Source organism: Fukomys damarensis, unplaced genomic scaffold, assembly GCF_012274545.1.
Source record: "Fukomys damarensis isolate Sample0158 unplaced genomic scaffold, DMR_v1.0_HiC HiC_scaffold_22, whole genome shotgun sequence".
NCBI classification, from domain to species: domain Eukaryota; kingdom Metazoa; phylum Chordata; class Mammalia; order Rodentia; family Bathyergidae; genus Fukomys; species Fukomys damarensis.
The window spans coordinates 21,756,639-21,772,355 of NW_022900934.1; the positions used below are offsets into that span (position 1 = coordinate 21,756,639).

Genomic DNA, 15,717 nt, shown 5'->3' on the forward strand with positions numbered 1-15,717 from the left:
TGACCTGCAAACTGCAGTATTTCACTTGCGAAAACAACACCGCACTGAGAATTGTCCAGCTCTGACATTTGTTTTTAATTAAGCACTGTTGCGGAGGCCAGAGGTGGCCGCCTGCACGGGCTGAGGCTGATGTAAAATAAAGACCTCCCTGCAGACCGTGACCGGTCACTGCATCCTTGAGTGCTGGGGGGATGGTATGGATTTTCCTGAGTGCTCGGGTCCTTCCCAGATCCACCCACCTGCCCGGCATGCCAGGAAACACCACACGTCACACACAGCGCCAAGCTCCACATGGGCCTGGCAGCCCTGCTCAACCCCTGAGGTCTCACGCTTTTTGGGCCTTGAGCTAGGCCTGGTGCTTCTTCCAGACACAAGGCAGATCCAGATGATGTACGCATAGCCACCTCCACCAAGGCTGTCCCCAGTCTGATCGTGTCCCTGCTGCCTGGTCCGAAGACCTCCAGCCACCAGTGGTGTGAACAAAGGCGCCCGACTGCAGCCTGTTCACAGCCTAACCCTCGTGTGCCCACAATGGAGGCGCGGGATAAACCATCCGCCACACTGAAGTCCATTTGTGTTTAATCAGACAATATGCAAAGTATTTACAACCAATTTCTCATCCCTCCTCCCCCAAAGCCTGAGCCATAGAATGTGGGACCCCCAGGCCCTGCCCAGAGCCAGGGGTCCCCCAGGCCTCTGCATAGTCATCTGAAATCTACAAAACACTGTTTAAAAAAGAATAGGACAGTATTAGGACACCTTAGACAAAGGGCCCAGGGCAGATGAAGGGGGATTTGAGGGCACGCAGGAGAAACGAACCCAGATAGGGACGGACAGGAACAGACTAGAGAGACAAACATGAAAGGACGGGAAAGTTGGAACCTAATCGGCAGGCACCACTCAGCCTCCTTCCCCAGTGTCAGGCCCAGGCTGGCTTGAGGGCCCTGGCAACCGGGCTGTTATTGCTGTAACGGGGGCAGTGGTAAAAATGTACACATGTCGGGGACAGGGCTGGGGTGGCTCTTACATGTTAAATATGACACACATGGACACACACACACACACACACACACACACACACAGGCCCCTGGCAAGATGCCACTAATTATCAGCTGCCCATTTTACAGATGGCCACACTGAGGCCCAGGAGGAAGCCATCACATACCGGAAGGCTGAACAGCAGAGCCGGGGCCCCATGGGTTCCTACCACAGGGTCTGGCGGGAGCTGAGCAGTCACAGAGACCACAGCCACACGTGGCGCTGCCACACAGCAGTGTGTACCAGCGGGTACCGTGCCCTCTGATCTTAGTTAGGGCACTCCGCCCTACTCATGATTTGTGGGGGGGCCCATTCGGGAACAGAGCAGAAGCCAGCTATTGAAATGCCCAGGACAAACTGGGGAACGGAGGACCTGAGGTTCCCTCCTGGGGCCAGGAGCAGGGCCTCCCAGCCTCGATACTGTTTGACTGCTTGACTGCCGCCAGAGCCTGGGAGCTTACTCCCTGTTGTGGCCGACTGGCTCCTACGCCCTAACTGAAACCTGCTTTCTGCACCTTTACTTCCACCCCTTGCTCCTAGCTCAGCCTCACACCAGCCCCCAACAGGCTGGCTGAGCCAAGCACACAGGGACAGAGGGACCCTGTTATCTCCGACCTGTCCTCTGGGCTGCCCCAGTCTGAGATGCCTCTGAAGACAATTCTTGTTGGTTCCTGAGGAAAACAAGACAGAGCACCAGGTACCCAAGCCCACCACCTACACCCTGACCTGCTCTGCAGCCCTGGGCAAGTCACATCCCCTCTCTGGACTCAAGTTTTCCTGTGGGGAAAAAATGGAAGAAAGGAATTGATGATCTCCAAGGGTCCCTGGGGTGGAAGAGCGACAGAGTTGGAGGTGGTTCTCATCCCATCCACCATGATGAGCCATGCTGGGCTGGGGGCCGCCCAACCAGGACCCTGCAGCCCCGACCCACAGATGTGTGCAAAAGGGTGGCAGGGCAGGGGCTGCAGCTGAGGCCCAGGGTCCGTCAATCCTCTTTGGAAAGGCTCTTTGGCCAGCTCGAGAGACAGACCTAGGGCATCCAAGGGTGGAAGGGCCAGGCACAGGCAGCAAGCCCCCTTCCCAAATCCTCCTCTGTGACAGCAGATCTCTGGAGGGACAGAGAACAGGTGTGTGGCCACAGCAGCACTGGGACAATCACTGTGCTGGCCATGGGCCCTCAGACCGGAAGCCCTTCCATGTGCCCAAAGACAGAAGGGCCCCATCCCTGGCAATTCAGCCCCAGGGAGGGAGGGTCGACAGTGGCAGGCAGAGGGTGCAGACCCCACAGGTGACCCAGCCAGCAGGGCATCCTGCCCTATAGGTTCTCCCCGGGCTGGTACTGGGGCTCGGTGGACGTGAAGTAGTCCTCCAGGAAGGCCTGCAGGTACTCGAAGGTGGGCCGCTCCTCCGGCTCCTTCCGCCAGCACTGGCACATGAGGTCATGCAGGGACTCAGGGCACTCAGGTGGGCAGGGCATGCGGTAGCCCCGCTCCACCTGGTCCAGCACCTCGCGATTCACCATCCCTGCAGGCACAGGTGAGTATGAGAGGTCTGGCTCCAGAAAGGAGTGGGCAGGGACAAGAGGGCTTCCCATCTAAGACAGGCAGGGCCGAGGGTACGCGTTGTCCCTAAGACCAGGACCCTTCTGTTATACACGTGGGGAAATCGAGGGAAGGGTGAGTACTGCCCAAGACCACCAAGCTGAGTGCTCAAGGAGCAGCGATGGGCCGCGTGGCCCCTTCTTACCAGGGTAGGGCACTCGGCCCTTTGTTGTGAGCTCGGTCAGCAGGATGCCAAAGGACCATACATCCGACTTGATGGTGAAGCGGCCGTAGAGGGCGGCTTCTGGGGCCGTCCACTTGATGGGGAACTTGGCACCTGCAGACAAGGTCAGGAGGCTCAGCAGCGCATCGCCCCGGCTCTGCCACACATGAGGAACTGAGGCGTAGAGCACAGCGCCGAGGGCCGGGTGGCCAGCACTCCCTGCTCACCTTGCCGGGCTGTGTACTCATTGTCTTCAATGAGCCGGGCCAGCCCGAAGTCGGCCACTTTGCACACCAGGTTCTCCCCGACCAGGATGTTGGCGGCACGCAGGTCCCGGTGGACGTAGTTCATCCGCTCCACGTACGCCATGCCCGAGGCAATCTGCAGGCAGCACCCAGGCGCCTGGCTCAGGAGATGCGCTCACCTCCCTAGGTCACGGGCTCGCAGGCCTCCCTGGGGGAGCTGAGCCAACTGTACTCCCTGCCTTCCACACTTCTTCAGGCACAAGAAGTTGGCTCGCAGTGAACTCCACTCGCTCACCAAGCAGGACCAGCACCCAGCAGGAAGGGCACGTGAGGGTAATAGAAATGGTCATGATAAGAGGTACCCAGGGAAGTGGAGGGGCCATGACAAAGAGGCCCCAGCTGACCCACACAGATGCATGACAGGTCCAGCCAGCTGTCCCAAGTCCTCCATCTCAGCCTGTTCTCACATCTATCCAATCTCTACCTCTCTTGATTCTGATCAAAATTAAATGAAAAAATAAAAAATAAAAAGATGTCAAGTTCTGCGTACACACGTATTGAGTGACTTAATGACCTTTACGGAGAAGGAAACCGAGGCCAGATCCCACAGCAAGACAGTGGACCCACTGTGGACAGAGGACCCAGTTAAGATCCTCTGTCCACAACCCCACTCTAGGCACTACTTATAAGTGGCTCCAGTAACCCGGGGAGCAAGATGAGTGTGGGGAAATCAAGGCACGCCACCTGGAGGGGGAGGTTCAAGAGACCAGAACTGGCTGAGCCAGGGGGATCTGGGTGTTCTGGAGGCAAAGGCTGGGGAAGCAGGAGGGACTGACTCACCTGAGCGGCCATGTCCACCAGCTGAGGCAGCCGCAGGTACTTGCCCGTTTCCCCCTTGAGAAAGTCCAGCAAACTCCCTGGGCAAAAGACAGAGCCAGCTCCAGCCCTGCCCTGTCCTTCCCCTGGCAAGATGCAGCGACTCCTGGCTCCTGAAGCCCACCCTACCCTGGCCTCGCCCTCGCCAGCACAGGAGAATCCGTGCAAACCTGTCCCCAGCCTCATTGAGCAGTCACCACTCACAAGCAAACAGGACAGGGAGCAACCCCACCACCCGCCCAAGGATGAGAAGGACCAGGTGTGTGATCACAATGGGGCCCTACTCGGTGCACGGTGGTGCACGCCTGTAATCACAGCACTCTGGGAGGTGCAAAAGTAAACACAAGTCCACCACAACAGAAAGCAGATCAGGGCTTGTCTGGGTTTGGGGCACAGGGTTCTATCTGCCAAGGGGAACGGGGAACTTTCTGGGTGAGGGAGACAGTGCGTGTTCTGATTGTAAGGGACACACAGAGAATCCATTGGTTAAAAATCATTCAACTAGACATTTAAAATGGGTGTATTTTATCATGTTTTTAAAAATTGAATTTTGAATAATTAATTTTTGAAAATTAAGTCAATAGCTGGGTGTGGTGGCACATGCCTGTAATCCCAGCACTCAGGAGGCTGAGGCAGGAGAATTGCCATAAGTTCAAGGCCAGCCTGGGCTACATAATGAGTTCAAGGCCAGCCTGCACTACACAAATTAAATCACAGTTAAGTCCCTGGCTCAAGTTCTCTTTTAGCCTGAGAACAGTAAACAGCTTTAGAAAACCAGCAAATAATGTGTGGTGAGAAACCACTGATAACAAAGCGAGACGGGAAAGACAATCTCCGCCTGAGTTCCCTCCAAGTTGTGGGTTTGATCCTGTGCCATGCCGCCTGTAAAAAGGCACTGGGAGACGGGCACAGTGGCACATGCCTGTAATCCCTGCCCTCTGGGAGACTGAGGCTGGAAGATCACAAGTTCAAGCTCAGCCTGGGCAATTTCATGCCTCAGGAAGACCCTGTTTCAAAATAAAAAAGGTCTGAGGATATAGGTCAGTGTGAAGGCCCTGGGTTCAATCTCCAATACTGAAAAAGAAAAACAGAAACACTTTGAGGAGGTGGGAAGGCCTCCGCAGGCACCCCAGGCGCGTCAGGTCCTCCTGGCCGGCCACCCGGCTCTCACCCTTGCTCATGTACTCTGTGACGATGTAGATGGGCTCCTCGGACACCACGGCGTACAGCTGCACCAGCTTCTCGTGCCTCAGTTTCTTCATGACCTGGGCCTCCTGCAGAAAGGCCTCCGGAGACATGGTGCCTGGCTTCAGGGTCTTGATGGCCACCCTGGTGGTGCCATTCCAGGTTCCTACGGGGTAAGGATGAAGGCAGACTCAGTGGAGGCCCCACTCTGGCCATCCAGGCATGGGACCTGCCTGCCTGGGGGCCAGGCTCAGCTCTGGGCTCCCTCTCCAAGTGACAAGAGCAGCCAACGTAGGGTCTCCTTCTGAACCTCAGTGTCTCCATCTATAAAATGGGCACGAGGACAAGGCAGTGCCTCCCTGGGTTGTTACAGGCTGAAACAAGCCTCTGATGCTGCTCACGAAATAGGAACTGGGTCAGGACTCAGATTATGAGGAATATCCCTCAAAAGCAACACAGCAGCAGGACAGATGGAGACCACAGTTCCAACTCAATAGCATCTCCTGGTGCCCCTTCTTGCCACCCATGGCATGGAAGGCACCCCACTATCAGCAAACAGATATGTCCTGGTGGGGTTCAGTGGGGAAGCAGAGCTGGGTCAGGGGCTGCTATGGCCACCAGAACAAGAGGTGGCCTCAGAGCCTGTGCACTCTGAAAAGCAAACTTCTACACAAGGCAGACCAAGGCAGGAGGCAGCTCAGTTGCAGCCTGGCTCCCCGGCAGGCAGCCCTAACCCTAAGGGTGAGGTGGGTCCCCTTCCTCAGCCTGTTTCCCCTGTTGGAAGAGGGGACCCTCTGTGCCAATTGTGGGGTTCTCTGAGGACTCAAGGAGACTTCAGCCACGGTGCCAGGCCCCCCAAGGCTCAGTGAACAAGTGCAGCTTCACCCCTTGTGTGAGGACCTGGGATTGCATCACAAAGTAAGCAGTAAGTGACCACACTTGAGAGCCACCCCTGGGGAACTTCACATTTAAAAGTGGGCCCCTGTCTTTCAGTAGAAGCAACCAAAAGGAAAGGAAACCCAGGACCCTTGAGCCACCCAGGTTGGACTCCTGCCTGTTCTCAGGTGGCCACATCAAATCCCCTCCCCAGCCTAAAGCTCCAGGGGGTGGTGCTCCTTACCCATCCACACCTCTCCGAAGCAGCCCTGGCCCAGCTTGACCTCCAGCCGCAGAGACTCCCGAGGGATCTCCCAGGCATCCTTGGCCAGGCCCTGGGTCTGCGGCTTGGATGTGGGACACACGGTGGTGAGGCGGTGGCACAGGCCATCGGCGTGTTCTGGAGATGAGGTGGGAGCAGAGCTCAGTGGGGCACATGGGTGAGCTCACAGGATGCCCTCCAAGGAGGGAAACCATACCAATGTCTGCACCCACCCCGCCTGGGCCCCAGCCTTGTGCACAGCTCACAGAGTCTGCCTTTCCTCCTTCACTCGTGGGGCTTAAAGAGTGCCAGGGACCCTGAGGGTGGCAAGGATGTAGACCTGCCCTCAGGGAGCTCCCAGCCCAGGAGGAGCAGACTTCTCCTAGCCACCCCCCAGGACCACATACATGACCAGGGAGAGCTGTGCATGCATGAGAGTGAGGGGTGGGCTGCACAGAGGAGCTGGCGGTTCTGGGGTCTCTATCCTAAGATGCCAAGACAGACCCTGGAGGCTGGATCCGGGGGACAGGACCAAGCATTCTCCCCAGAGTGGTGGCCAATCCTAGAGGAGGCGGAGTGGTCCAGGTGAGAGGAGGAGATGTCAGATAAGAGGTGGGCCGCACTTGCACAGGCCATACAGGCACACACAGGCCCTGGCTATCCAGATGGGTGGCCCCAGTGCAGCACCAGCACCTTGGTTCAGGTGTTCCCTCTGCCTCCCTCTCCTCTAACTTGGCGTAATCAATGTGGCTGCCCCTCCCGCTCTTCTAGTAACCGGTTCAGACCGGTCCTGAGACAATCAACACCAGCCCACGACGCCTCCCTTCCAGCTTGCTCAAGGCAGCCCCCTCCTCACCAGCCAGCTGCAGCAGAGAAGGGACGTCAAGGAAGGGAAGGCAGGGGTCAGGGAAGACAAGTAGGAAAGATGAGGTGGAGGGAGAGGGGTGGGAGGCAGTGGTGCCACAGAGGAGGGAAGGAGAGGGGGCAGAAGACACATGCTTCCTCGGGAGAATTTAAGCCCCTGCCCTGTGGTGCCAGGGTCTGCCGCTGAGGCCGGGGCCCCCACCAGGCCGTGAACTCACTGGAGTAATAGACGACGAGCTGCTGCAGGCTGTTGAACTGGGTGCGTGAGGTGATGTAGAAGCCGCCGCTGTCCAGCTTACGGATCTTGTAGTGCTTCACATTGAGGCCCTTGGCATTGTCGAAGTCGGACACAGAGAGGCAGTAGGCACCTGGAGGCACAGCCAGGGAAAGGGACTGTGACCACTGCACTGTAGCTCCACAGACCACAGCCCTGAGCACTGCCTAGGCACAGTGTCCTGCCTGCCAACACCACAGGGAAGCCCTATCTCTCTCCCTCTGCCTCAGGGACAGCCACAAAGACACAGCCCGGTGAGTAACAGTCCTGGCAAGACCTCCAAATCCTCAATGTGCAGCCCAACTGTGTGACCCCGACAAGTTGCCCACTCTGGGCCTCAGTTTCTTCCGCTGCATAATAGGGGTGCTCTTAGGGCTGCTGGGAAGATTCAGTGCCATTACATAGGAGAGGGCCTGGCACACCAGGTGAATGTTAGCCGAGAACGGCCCAGTGAGGCGGGATCCCTGGCCTGGCTGCTGCCCTCTCTGCGTCTGCCCAAGATCTGTCTATGCCAGCCCCTTCCTGCCTTCTGAACACCCCAGACTTTGGCGGCAGCAGGATGACAGCTGAGACTATGGCAGTCCTGGACAGAGGCCTGCAGGCTGCGGAGGCCAAGTCTCCACCAGCCAAGAAAAGCTCTCACTGAGAGAGACTCATCCTTCCAGGCAGGACTGGCCAGGAGCCTCTGTTAACTGTAGCCCAGGGACACCTGGGTCCTAGCAGGGAACCAGGCTGAGCCATGACAGGTCACAGACTCCAAGGCCAGAGAAGGCACTGTTCAGGAACCTCCAGGCAGAGTGCGGCCATGGGATGTCCATGGGTCCTCCCTCTGGACGGTCCTCAGGACCACACCATCCCAGTGTGGAGAAGGGAAAGATGAGGAAAAGCAATGGGGCTCGGATCACCCAGCGACTCAGCCACAGAGCTGGGGCTTGAATCCATACTGAGTGTCTAGAGGCTGCACTGGGCAGCCCTGGCACGCTGCAGATGGCCCAGGCTGTGTGCCCCAGAAGCCGCAGGCCTGAGGCTGACACTAGCCCTGAGCACGCATGCACAGGCACGCCGTGCCCGGTGGCTGAGTGCTCACAGCTATCTACACTCCCCAGACCTCTGGGCACCAGAACAAAGCCACCACTGTTCCTGCCACACAGGGACCCATGGCCAGTCCCACCCCCGTGCGCACATGTGCCCGGCTTTCACACAGCACACAAGTGTGGCTGCGCAGCTGCTCATAATGTACATCCAGGACATGGACGCTCTGCTTTCTCATCTCCCGCTGAGCCCCAGGCCCACAGGAAACAGCCCAGCTTGGTTGCCATAGCAACTGGTGGCTGCGCCAAAGCACTTTCCAAGAGGCTGGGGAGAAGGGCGATGATCTTCGCTCTTGCTGGGGGAGGGGCAGAGAGGAGAGAGGCAGGACTATGGGGGGAAAGGCGAATCTAGGTCCCCAGAGGCCTCTGGGGAAAAGAAACGAGGGGACCATGGTACCAGCACCCACCCTGGGAAGCAGGCTTTTGCTGGGTGGCACTCAGACCTGGTGACAACCAGTGCCCCCTCCCATCCTGAGCAACTAAGTCCAAAGAAGCAAAGCTTCACCTTTCACTGTACCTCTGGCCCCCCAGATTACTCTGTGTCCCTCAGATATACCTCCCTGACTTTACTGTGCCGTTTCCTCCCCTAAGGGGCTCTGTATTCCAAACCACTATTCAACCTGCGACACCAGCTCACACAACTGACAAAAGAACCACCTCCAGTGGCCAGCACAAGAGCTCCTACCTTTCGTGGTCTCACTTTCTCGCACCAGGAAGGTCCCTCTCGGGTTCTCCGTGTTGAGCAGCAACCGCTCGGACTCCCGCCTGGTGATCTTGCCGAAGTACCACCTGGGTGGGAAGGATGAACACGGTGTCAGTGGCCCAGGCTCCCTCCTGCCAAAAGCACCTCTCCCCAGGATGGGCCCTGGGCAGGACAGGCTGCAGCCCGGGAATACTCACTCCTCAGCCTGGATGGAGTCGGAGGGTGCCACATAGTTGCTGGGGATGTAGCCCGTCTGTCCTGTGCTGAGCGAGTGTGCCAGCCACCAGTCTCCCTCTCTGAGGAGGAGAAGGGGTAAAAGAGAAAGGGCCATCATCAGTGAGTCCAAGGTGCTGCTCTCTTCCCAGGTGCTGTGCCTGCACGGCAGCCAATGGGGCACAAGGAGGCCATGGCTCTTGGCCTAGAATTCGTCCCTTCCTGGTGCAGATGCCTCTGGCAAAGCTGGCTGAGATGAGCTAGGTGCATGGCAAGGGCTGAGCTTCGTCAGCCTGAGGCCCAGCTCTGCAGAGGCATAGTCCTGGGATGGGAAGTTAGCTTTCTTTCAGGTGTACCAAAGCCCCTTGAGATGTTAAGGGCTGCCTTGGGAGAGAGCTCCCCGTATCTGGGGACAAGCAATGCTGTACCTGAGAGAAGATCCCTGGCAGAGACAGATGTCAAACTAGACTGTCAAAGTCCACCCAGCCCCGAGACTCAGAAGCCCAGATCTGAGGGTTGGTGAGACCTTGGGAAAGAGAAGGGGTAGCCCTTTTGAAGCCCAGTGATAATCCAGGCACCAGCCCAGAAACTACAGCAACGCTCACCCCTGTCACAAATCACAGGTCACCCCTAAATGTTCTTAGCCGGAAACTATAGACCTCCTCCTGCAGCCTACCCATGTGCAAGGGGAAACTGAGACCAGAGGGGGCTAGGACTTGCCCAAAGTCACACTGAGTAATGGGGAGGGGACAAGGTGGCAGAGTCCCAAGCCCAGGGCACTTCTGTGCTAACTGCCCCATGAGGAGGAGGTGATGGGACAGTGGCAGCAGGGATGCCCAGCCGGGTTGGGTCCCTGGGCCTGGGCACAGGGGAGGGGCGGAAGTACCTTTGCAGCCATCTGAATGTGAACCAGGTCTGGCTGGAGCGGGGGTCCAGAAACAGAGGAGGGAGGAGCAAGCGAGAGCCCGACAGGAGAGAAGAGGCAGAGATGGGGGTGGTGAGAGGCAGTGCGGCAGAAGGAGCGGGGAGAGAGCGGGAGAGCCAGGCGGTGCTGGGGAAGGGAACGAGGGGACAGCCACGGAGGCCTCACATCCAAAGCAACCAAAGGGCACAGGAAAGGGTCCACGGGGAGTGAGGGAGTGACACCGGGCAGGGCAGCCTGGGGACTAGGGTCCGCCACTCCCACGTCCCCCATACAGGTGGGAAGCCTGAGGCCAGAGAAGTAAAGGCCTCCACTCAAGATCACAGTCAGGTGCGCCCTGAGTCCCAGGCAAGCAGCTCCCTGAATGGCGCAGGGGGCTGCCGGCTTGCTGCGCTGTCTCCAAGAGGCCCCTGAGAGGATTCACTGCGGCTCTGATCCAAGCCCAGAGACAGACGCCCTTGCCTTCAGCCACAGCCTGAACTTGTAAGGGGCCAGATCCCTAGCTCCTGGCTCTTCTGAACTCCTTCTAGACATATTCTGCGTCCCATTTTAAAGATGGAGAAGTTGAGGCCAAGGGAGAACAGGGTTTAGGGAGCTCTCCAAGAACCCACCAGAGCACAGTGAGCCCCCAGGCAGTGTTCAGTGGGATGGTCCAAGGCTGGGGGTTCCGGATGGAGCCCCAAGGGGGTGCAACTGTGGCTGTGTGACCTGATAACTTCACACACTCAGGCAGGAGCAAGCTCCCGCCAGGGGCTCAGAGAGAGGCCCTGCCATGCCCAAACCTCCTTCCCACCCCCTCTGTGCACCCAGCGGGGGCATCCACAGTTTTTCTGTCCCCTTTGACCCCGAAGCCCACCTTGCAAGGGGGAAAGCAGGGCCCCAGCCCCCGGCTGAGGAAACTATGGCTCAGAGATGTTGAAGGAGCAGCCACAAACGAGCACTTCCTTTGTAGAGCTGGGGAAACTGAGGCACAGAGAGAGGCAACACCTTGCCCAAAGCTTCAAAGCAAAGACTAAAGTTACAAGGAACAGCTCTCTGAGAGCTTCCAGTCCAAAGACTTTGTTGCCAATGCAGAAAATGAGGAGAGAGATGGTAACGATTTGCCCAAAGCTGCATGGCAAACCAGTGGCAGGGAAAAGGTGAAAAGTGGGGCCCCTGAGTGCACAGAGCAGACACGGCAGCCACCCCCAGGCCTCACGAAGGCTGCACCCTCGGAAGAGCCAGTGGAAGACAGAGGGGGCACTGGGGTGGGGGCAGGGGACGGGCCATTCCGGGATGTGCCAATGTCTGAGGTCACAGGCTACAGAACGAGGCGGATGGACCAAGGCAGTCTGCAAGCACCCAGCCACCCAGGCAAGCGGAGCTGGCAGGAAGCGCGTGCCCAGCCGGGCAGGGCCGAAGAAGCCATGGCTCAGCTGACAGCACTCGGCTCCCTGACACCAACGCACGGGGAGTTTGGGGCTCACCGCCTAGTGCTGGGGGTGCTGTCACAAGGGACGGGACGCCAGTTTTACTGCACAATCCCAGTCTGGGTTGGGAGCCAGGCTGCCTAAGCTGCCCCAGCTCCCCTGCTGCCTGTGTGACCTCAGCCCGGCACACTATGCCCTAGACTGTTTCCTGAGTGTGCCTCCCTCCAAAGGGCTGAAATGCCAATGGTCCCCAGCAAAGAGGAAGTACTAATAGGCGTGAGCTGTCAGTATCGTGACCTGACTAAAAAAATAAAAATAAAACCACTAGATCTGCGTGTGCCTCCCTACTCTCCAAATCCTCTTTTAAATCCAAAGCAGCACAGTTCCAGCCCCAAGAAGGTTTCGCTGTGTGACCTTACGGAAGTAACACACCCTCTCTGAGTCTTAGTTCCCTCACCTGTAAGAAGAGACAATACTCACAGAATCTCCCTTGCAGGCGAGTGTGTGAACACTTGTTATGGAGCCTTGCTGCCACTGTTACTATTACCCTACCATAAAATCAAGGCCTGGGAGGTTTGCGCCTGCCTCAGGTGCCCATAAGCTGGCTCTGCCAAGGGCGAGCCCTGTCCTCACACTGTCTCGGATGGTTCCAGTCAGGGAGGAACCAGGGAAGAAGGGACCACACCTTCCCTACCGTACCCCTCACCTGCCTTCCTACTCGCTAGCTGTGTGACCTCGATTCTCAGAGCCTCGGGTCCTCTTTGGACCCTAATCCTTGTACCTGGTCCTTGTGGACCAGGGGTGTGGTAGCTCCGGAGGCTGTTGGGACCGCTCGGAGACACTCTCTGGGAAGTGCACACCCGGTCCCCAGGCTGTGGCCACTGGGGCCCAGGCAGGATCCAGGCAGTCAGGTTTCCAAGCCCTGGGCCTGGCACGGGGTCAGTGGGTGAGGGTGAGGGTGAGGCCAGGTAGCCCAGAGAAGGGGGAACAAGGGCGGGGTACCCGACAGCGCTGGCATCCTGAGGTGCCCGGGCCAGAGTGACGAGGGAAGGAGAAGCCTGCTGGAAAGCGGCCCAAAGATGCTGCTGAGGGATGGGCTGTCAGACAGATCCTAGACCCCAGTGGGCTTCCTCGGACACCGGACCACACAGCACCCAGGATACTAGTGCCCGGGGACATCTGGCAGCAAGGTCCAGGCAGCAGACTCCAGGCTGTGAGCACTGCAGCCAGGCTCACCTTCCAGCACTCCGCCGGCTGCGCCCACAAAGAGCCCTGGAAAGCCTTTCATTCATGGGGGGCGGGGGGACTAAGCAACAAAGGACCCTAAGCAACACTGTACGGACAGCACGGGGTCCCGGGGGAAGGTACAGTCCAAACAGATCACGCCTGAATGGCCACCTTCCCTGAGCACCACCCCAATCCCTTGGCCTTCCCTTTTCCTCTAGCACCAGCCCCCAGCTCTGCCCCATCCAACTGGAGGCTGAGGGGTGGGTGAGCACTGACAGAGGACTCAGGCCCCCACCGCACACCCCACCAGGGACCTCAGCCTAGCCAAGCATCCCCCAGATTCTGGGCTGCAGGAGGAAACAAGGGAAGAGCCTGGACTAAAGGGAGGAAGCTGCCCTCTGACCCCAGTGCCAGGCAGAATCAAAGTCTCCAAGCCCTTCCTGCCCTACAGCTTCATTCCAGCTGTGACCTCAGCCCCAGGTCCCCGGCAGAGCCTCCTAGCACTTCCTGTCATCATCCCATGCACCCTCCCTGCCCAGCCTCTCCTCGGGGTCCTGCACAGAACACAGGCTGGCGCACTGGCCATCCCCGCTAGCACCTCCTCTAGAAGCTGTACGACCTTGGGCAGGTCATTTCACCTCCCAGGCCTCCATTTCTTCATCTGTGACATGCAGAAAGTAAGAGTTCCCATTTCTCAGGGCTCTGGAGGCACATAAAGAACACAATGCACCTGAAGGTGCTCAGCGCAGGGGCACAGCACATGTGACCATTTCGTTCCATTCTGATCCTTCAGCCCGTTCACCAACACAGGTGGGCACCCTGTAAGCCAGGCAGCAGGTGACATGGTTACCCCGGAATGAGGTGGATGAGAGAGCAGTCTTTAGGAGCTCCCAGTTTGGGGGGAAGCAAATGTCAGCCGGACAAAAAGAGAATGGAGCCCCAGCCGGGCTCTGACACAGCGGGGCAGGAGGGCGAACCAAGGAAGTCCTCCCACCCCAGAGAGCAGCTTGGGGAAGGGAGAGAGCCACTGCCCAAGTTCTAGTCCTGGCCTTGTTACCTGGCAGCCATGTGACCTTGGAGAAAGACCCTGCACAACTCTGAGCCTCAGTTTCCTCATTTGCAAAACAGAGGCAGCCCCCATCACTACTAGTCTGGAGAAATTACAGAAAGACGCAAACAGGAGGAAAATATGGGTGAAGGTGACTGGCACAGAACCTGGCACCTCTGCTCCCTTTTGACTCAAGAGAAGACAGTCCTGCACTGGATCCTGAGAGACAAACAGGAGTTCGACAGGCAGACAAGAAAAAGGGTGTTCCAGGCAGAGGGAACGTCATGCACAGGGAAAGAGGCAGGAACAGGCAAGGCACGCTCAGTGAGGGAGAAATGTCTGGCCTCCTTGGTCAGGCCTTTGAGGACTCGGGGACCTGCTCTCCACCCCCAGAGACACCTGGCCTTCTACACCCCTGGAGGCTCGGCCCCTTCTGCACCTCCCGCCCTCTGCCTGCACACAACTTCACTGCCCTTCCCCGGAGGCCCCACCTGCGGCTCCCAGTTCTTGTGGTCACCCCCTGAGAGCACACACAGTAAGGCCCTCTGCCTCCCCAGGGCTGGAGTGGGCAGCTAGGGCAGGCTCAGGAGGGCACTCACAGGGCCCTGCATGCAGCTGGAGCTCAGTGTGGGCGGACAGATCAAGGAGGAGGTGTGTAAGGTGAGCAGTGAGGGACCTGGTGAAACCCGGGGTGCGGGATGAACTTGAGAAGCCTGGGGCGGTGGTGACAGCCAGGGAGCAGAGCGCAGCAGGACCCCGGGGTGGGGGGGACGCACATGCAGACAGCAGCCCAAGCCCCAGCGTAGCTGCCACCCGGCCCACCACCCACGTAGCGCGTACACACCTGACATCCACCTTCCTCCTGAGGGCCAGCGAGAGAGAAGCAGAGAAGGAGGAGCTGAGAGAGGGCTGGAGGCGCAAGCCAGGGCGCAGGAGCTGGGGCAGTGCAGGGAGGGCGCCGCACCGCCCTCTACTGGCAGCTCCGCACGGCAGGCGGGACCCCGGCCGCACGCTGCGAAGTCCCCCACGGGGTCCCCTGAGGCAACACGGAAGGGGCACTCACGTGTTGTTGACAATCTGGAGCCTCTCCCCTTTCTTGAAGGAAAGATCGGTCTCTGTCCGGGACTCATAGTCATAGAGGGCCACAAAGGTGGTCACTCCACCTGTGGGGAGGGGGTGGTGTCAGAAGGGCGGCACCCAGGGGATAGGGTCATTCTCTGCCCCCGCCCAGTGCGCCACAGGGACAGGCACGTTCACAGAGGAGGGGCCGTGTGCGCCCGAGTGCCCCTGCTGGTGTCCGTCTCGCTCGCATATGCCTAAGGACCACCATCTCTTCTGTCCCCAGAGCAGGACACAGTTCGTGCTCAGAAGAGCCGGCCGAAGGGCTGAGGAAGGCGGGACCCCAGTCCAAGAGGGTCACCTGCTTCTGGGTGTGTGAACTTGGTGTCTGGGGAGAGCCTGGCTGCAGGTTATGGTCGCCCTGTCCCCCTTGCTAAATGACACCCTTGTCTGCACCCACGTGCTCGTCCTCCTTCACTGGGGTTCCCTTCTCCAAATGCCCTGCAGTCTGCACGCCGAGGTCCCTGCGCCTCGGGGGGTCTGTACCCGTGTGCGTGTTGTCTGAGCGGACCCGTGCACAACCGCCCTGCGTGTGTCTGACTTGGCACGCGCGTCCGTGGCCCGCGGCGGGCGAGCTCTGCAGACAAAAGTGGCCCCGCGC

The 15,717-nt window shown here is 58.7% G+C and overlaps 1 protein-coding gene across 1 annotated transcript in view; it reads right to left on the minus strand.

The window, feature by feature from the left end:
* Window positions 1-572: 572 nt before the first annotated feature.
* Window positions 573-15,717, minus strand: part of Src (SRC proto-oncogene, non-receptor tyrosine kinase) — a 17,016-nt gene continuing 1,871 nt past the window's right edge. The window contains exons 3-14 of the mRNA XM_033767101.1: window positions 15,603-15,693; window positions 15,061-15,160; window positions 14,842-14,859; window positions 9,376-9,474; window positions 9,161-9,264; window positions 7,329-7,478; window positions 6,229-6,384; window positions 5,095-5,274; window positions 3,888-3,964; window positions 3,030-3,183; window positions 2,785-2,916; window positions 573-2,562 (exon numbers count right to left, since the gene is read on the minus strand). Of these exons, the coding sequence (XP_033622992.1) occupies window positions 2,354-2,562; window positions 2,785-2,916; window positions 3,030-3,183; window positions 3,888-3,964; window positions 5,095-5,274; window positions 6,229-6,384; window positions 7,329-7,478; window positions 9,161-9,264; window positions 9,376-9,474; window positions 14,842-14,859; window positions 15,061-15,160; window positions 15,603-15,693 (1,470 nt within the window). The 3' untranslated portion in view covers window positions 573-2,353. The remainder of the gene's footprint in view (window positions 2,563-2,784; window positions 2,917-3,029; window positions 3,184-3,887; window positions 3,965-5,094; window positions 5,275-6,228; window positions 6,385-7,328; window positions 7,479-9,160; window positions 9,265-9,375; window positions 9,475-14,841; window positions 14,860-15,060; window positions 15,161-15,602; window positions 15,694-15,717) is intronic.